We start from the raw sequence: 6000 nt of genomic DNA on the forward strand, positions 1-6000 counted from the left end.
CTGTGTGCTTCGTGTCCCTCCAGAAGACAGCGCGGGATCGACGGAGGGGTAAGTAACAGCACTGTGGGGCATACCTGGCACTTGGGGAGGGAACGTATCTGGCAGCACTGTGGGGGCATATCTGGCAGCACTGTGGGGGCATATCTGGCAGCACTGTGGGGGCATAACTGGCAGCACTGTGGGGGCATAACTGGCAGCACTGTGGGGGCATATCTGGCAGCACTGTGGGGGCATATCTGGCAGCACTGTGGGGGCATAACTGGCAGCACTGTGGGGGCATATCTGGCAGCACTGTGGGGGCATATCTGGCAGCACTGTGGGGGCATATCTGGCAGCACTGTGGGGGCATATCTGGCAGCACTGTGGGGGCATATCTGGCAGCACTGTGGGGGCATATCTGGCAGCACTGTGGGGGCATAACTGGCAGCACTGTGGGGGCATATCTGGCAGCACTGTGGGGGCATATCTGGCAGCACTGTGGGGGCATATCTGGCACTATGAGGGCATATCTGGCACTGAGGGCTGTGTACGGCTAGAGCTGCATTTCCCACCCTAGGCTTATACTCGAGTCAATAAGTTTTCCCAGGTTTTTGTGGTAGAATTAGGTGCCTCGGCTTATATTCGGGTCGACTTATACTCGAGTATATACGGTAAGCAACTTTGGTACGGTCACTGGGGAAGTTGCCAGGTTGAAGCTCAAAATGGATTTCGCATTGGTTGAGAAATCCCCTGCAGAACCTTGGAGATCCGTCAAATTTTGCTGGCGTTGGAAGATGAATACGTGGAATGGAAATGGGTAAGGTGGGTGCGGTTATAGCTGGAGTCACTGTGATGGACGCATCAGACGTGACAGGTCCACGGAGGGTCGTCTGAATCCCATCCAGCCGAGTAGAGAGATCCTGGAGACAGCGGATGATGTGACCTTGTGCAGCCTCCTGATGTTCGAGTCTGGCTGCCAGTTCTTGCATAGGTCTAGCTGCTTGATCCTGGTCTCCGGCTGGATTCATATGGTCAGTGCTTACTGTCACAACTGAGGGTTTAGGCTGACGGAAGGAAGCCTCAGTTGTAGGGGCTGAGATGAAGTTAAACCTGGGAGGTTTAATCAGACCCCTGGACATGTAAGTGCAGATTGATTACCCGAAGGTGTGACCATGACAACCAGTTTAAAATTCAAAATAAAAATTTATTTAACAGACTCCGTGAAATGACAAGCAGCATTCAAAGTAAATCAAAGACAGTGGCAAATAACACAGTTCCTGGATCACATAACCATAGGAGGTATCTCAGAGCACTGGTAGGTATAGAACAGATGTAAAAGTCCTTTGATGGAATCACCTTACCAGGCCTGGTTGTAGTAGTGGAGATAGCCGAGGAACATGCCAGTAGTTGTAACAGGTGAATCTGTAACTTGAGTATGCTGCTGTATCAGCTGGATGGAACCAGCCAGGTGGTAAGACACGGAGTGGATGCTGAGTGGAATCAGCCGGGTGATGGAACACAGAGTGGATGCTGAATGGAATCAGCCAGGTACTAAAGTCACGGAGTGGATGCTGGATGGAACCAGCCAGGTGATGAACACAGAGTGAATGATGTGAGATGCTAGGGAGCGTAGAAACTGAATAGCTGATAAATGATTACCGGTGGTAGTGGATACTGCTGGTAAGATAGGATCCGCTGGATCAGCACCGGTGTTTAGTAGAAGCTGAAATCTGTTGAAAGCTGGCTGCTGGAAACAGATTGTAGATAGCTGGAAACTGGACAGCCACGGAAGACTGTAGAGTCAGGCTGCACCGCAAGATGGAAAGCAGGTGCGGGTCTCTTTGTGGATGCTGGAGACAGGAACTGGAACCTGGAGAAACAAACCACAGAAGAGAGAGACTGGAACAAGGTATGACATTCAAAGCACTGACATCTATCTGGCCCAGACACAGGATACTTATACCTGCTGCTATGCAGGCATTGGCTGGGCAATTATGCAGATTCCAGAGATGGTGGATTGGAGGAATTGGAGCATGTGATTAAATCCAACATGGCTGCGCCCATGCTGGAACCTGGAGGGAAAACTGGTTTGAAATGAAATGTGCAAACATAATGATAATGGCGGCGCCGGCCGCGGAGGACAGGAGACGCCAGATGACAATTATATGCTGAGACACTTGGAGGGCAGCAGAGGCCGCGGCAGGCATGATACACGATTCTGAGAACCTGCAGCAATAACACAGTAACGGCGGCGGAGGACGGGAGACGCCATGTTGGATTCAAACATGGCGCCGCTGTGGTAGTGTCTCAGAATGACAGGAGGGATGTGCAGAGTGTTGACACAGATGAGATCCGGACTTGGAACGCTGGGCCAGTCTCAGAAGACACCTAAACGGCAGGTAATGGCGTCCAGATACCCGGATCGTGACACGCAGGGCCCAATTGTACCACCAAACAATCCACTGTCTTTTGTCATTCTGGACAATTCTTTTGTTAGTGCCACAGTTTGCCACACTCAGAGCACGTTGCAGGAGTCATTTTGAGATCTGTTCCAGAATCTGGTGCCGCTTTCTGTCTGTCTTCCTTCTCTGCTGTCCAAGCCATTTTCTTCCAACCATAATACCGAGGGGCTGGCTGGGGGTCGGGGGGAGCGCAGAATGATGTAAATGTGCAATGGTAACAGCTAGAGTTTAATATTTCTGGTAAAACCTGCAATATAAATGAGTATGTCTAGGAGTAAGGATCCAGAGCCCACATAGAGAAGTAGTGGTCTCAGCAGAGCGTCTTAGCATTCATGCATCTGGGTTTCTCACAGTTTAGATTTCCTCAGCAGCAGGTCTGTTTTATTTGGTAAGTATGTGTGTCACTGGGATTACATGGTAACCTGTGGGACAGTTCATTCTCCCTGTAAATGTGTTTATTTACACATTTACTGCTCTTTTCAGTAAGAACTGTGAATTACACTTATTTCTGTCCAATCATGTTTTTGTTCAGCACCTTTCACACTGGTCTCCCAAATCTTCTTGTGCTTTATACATCTTTTCCAACAGTTCACTTGTATTTATGAGGCATCATTTTATCCATATTGGATGTAAGTTTAGAGTAAAATGCTAATAATAAAGCACAGTCCTCAGGAGGCAACATCTATTGTTACCCATTTACCATACACAGGAATAGAAACATCTTATGTGGAGTAAATGGAATGTTTTCATGTGCTGAGGTAATTTTTAACGAAGTACAACAATTTGTAATTTGCAACTGGTCCAAAGATATTTTCCCATTTTTGCAATGATTTTGAGAATGTATGTGATCACGTAAGCCAGTGATTTTCAACCTTTTTTTTACTCGCGGCACACGGAACAGTATTTTAAAATTGCCAAGGCACACCATCAGTTCCCCACAGAATAAAACAAAAAACACACATTGGCCCTCACAGTAAAAAAAATAAAAAAAAATCCACACATACATTGTTTTTTCTGTGTAGGCCAATCACATTGCTCCCCACAGAAATCATGTTGCTCCCTACATAAATCCGATTGCTCCCCACATAAATCAATCCCATTGCTCCCCACATAAATCATGTTGCTCACACATAAATCAATCACATTTCTCCCCACATAAATCCTATTGTTCCCCACAGGAGAAATAAAATAACAAATATTAGCCCCTAATGGTCAGCTGTCCTCCTCCCTGACCCTCAGTGGCGGGGGTTGTTCATAGTGGAGTGCTGCGAATACTGAGCAGGGGGCAGTCGGACAGGTGTGGATGTGGGTGGGCAAGGAAAGCTGTGTATGCAGGCGGGAACTAGAAGATGTGTATACAGGTGGGTGCGCTGGCTGGGTGGTGAGACACAGTTGCCGTGACCTATGATATCACACCGCCGTATCTTCAAAGCATAGGTCACGGTCGGAGCACGACTGATCCTCTAAGAAGAGCCCGGGCCAACAGTTCAGTCTGAAGGTGCAGGAAGCGGCTCTGGCTCCACAGCACGCCTTGCAACTGGTTGCAGCACACTAGTGTGACATGGCACACTGGTTGAAAATGCCTGATGTAAGCATTAGCAAGATTGGATACAAATGTAGAGTAGTAAGACAAAGGGGGTAATTCAGAGTTGATCGCAGCAGCAAATTTGTTAGTAGTTGGACAAAACCAGGGCAGTGATTCAGACCTGATCGCACGCAGGCTATTTTTTGCACTGCAGCGATCAGGTAGTCGCCGCCTACAGGGGAGGGGGTAATCACTGTGCAGTGGTACGAATGCTTGTGCAGCCTCTGCCCAGCTCAGGACTTAGCCACTGTGATGATCCTGAACGGAGCTGACATCAGGAACCCTCCCTGGAAACGGCCCGGCACACCTGCGTTTTCCTGGACACTCCCTGGAAACGGTGAGTTGCTGCCCACGAACGCCTTCTTCCTGTCAATCTTCTTGCGATCGCCGATGCAATTGCTTTTTTCGTAGAATCCATCGCTGTCCGGCCTGCACGCATGTGCTGTTCAAACCCGATCGCATAGCTGCAAAAAAAGGCAGCATGCACTGCAGGTGGAGCAGATATAACCATGTGCACTGCAGGGGGGGGGGGGGGCATTGGGCAGATATAACATTTGCAGAGAGAGTTAGATTTGGGTGGGTTATATTGTTTCTGTGCAGGGTAAATATTGGCTGCTTTATTTTTACACTGCAATTTAGATTTCAGTTTGAACACACCCCACCCAAATCTCTCTTTGCACATGTTATATCTGCCCCCCCTGCAATGCACATGGTTTTGCCCATCTGCTAACAAATTTGCTGCTGCGATCAACTCTGAATTACCCCATAAGTCATCTAAACTTAAGGGGGAACTAAATTCTCAGCAGTGTACCGCCATGAGCCATGATGTTCAGCTGCGCACATCTACAAAAATTATGGTGGCACAAAATTATTTGGCAATGTTGGTGGCTGTGGAGTGTCCGCATTACGATCATCCTGGCGACAAACCGTCGCCACGTTATGGACATTGTCAAGAGCTGAATCCCTAAGAAATATAATAGCATTCATGTAATAGTATAACATGCCCTTCCTAATGGTTATTGTGCTTATGTGACATGTTATATTTGTGTTTTCTGTTTATCACACAGGTAACCAGCCCCAACAAGCAGTACATTTATATGGAGATCCTTCCAGTTTCTAAACCCGGACACACAAGTCTTGACTTTTGTTCTTCTTACACTGTATCATTTGGAAAGCCTTAGTTATATGATTGTACTGAGTGTGTGGATAGCTGCACAATAGTTAGTCTGTATTTGATGCTTTGTTTACTCTGCGGCCTACTGAACACCAGGCCTGTTTATATTGATTTCTTGCTACTATAACAATAAGGACAAAGGACATTGCGGATTAGACTGCTGACTGTACAACTGCACCGGACCAAATTACAGCTAAACAGTGAGAACTTTTTGTGTCTATTGATACTTGTTTCTTTTTTGTGTGTAAAGTTTATAATTATTTATATTAACTTTATAAGCTCATAGGTAGTTTATAATGTTTTTTTTGGTGTTAATATACTGTTCGTATCCACCTCTTTTGCTCTTTAGATTCACTGGGATAGTATGGTGTTTTGCAACTTTAATGCTATTACTTTGCTGAAACTACAATCATCAATCTATATTATCTGCACTGCACAGCCTACAGATTACAGCACAGTCCATTGCTTCGCCACATTACACGTGCCTGTCTCAGGGATCATTTTCACAGCAGATTTATGCCAAGCATAGTACATGCAGCAGTTGTCATTTATTTATCCAAGGCTTGTTTTAATATTTTAAAGTACTGTGAGTGTAGTTTTTAAGGCTGTCAGGAGAACTGTCAGGATCCTGAGCTAGGGAGCTTAGCAAAGTGTATATGTGTGTGTGTGTGTATGTATGTGTGTGTGTGTGTGTGTGTGTGTGTGTGTGTGTGTGTGTGTGTGTGTGTGTGTATGTGTGTGTGTGGTGGTGGTGGTGGGGGAAACAGCAGTAGCCAGGGTAGGACTGGCCAACAGGGGTA

General features: G+C 46.7%; 1 protein-coding gene across 7 annotated transcripts in view; it reads left to right on the forward strand.

Annotated features, from left to right (window-relative positions):
* The window catches only part of MED12L (mediator complex subunit 12L), a 1138385-nt gene extending 1132978 nt beyond the window's left edge, over nucleotides 1-5407 (forward strand). For all 7 annotated transcript variants that reach the window (XR_010175887.1, XM_063916058.1, XM_063916059.1 and 4 more), the window contains one exon: nucleotides 5094-5407. Coding sequence is in view for 6 of the 7 variants with exons in the window: in XM_063916058.1 (XP_063772128.1) it covers nucleotides 5094-5146 (53 nt within the window). In the remaining variant the exon portion in view is untranslated. The remainder of the gene's footprint in view (nucleotides 1-5093) is intronic.
* The last annotated feature ends 593 nt before the right edge of the window (nucleotides 5408-6000 follow it).

Source organism: Pseudophryne corroboree, chromosome 4, assembly GCF_028390025.1.
Source record: "Pseudophryne corroboree isolate aPseCor3 chromosome 4, aPseCor3.hap2, whole genome shotgun sequence".
NCBI classification, from domain to species: domain Eukaryota; kingdom Metazoa; phylum Chordata; class Amphibia; order Anura; family Myobatrachidae; genus Pseudophryne; species Pseudophryne corroboree.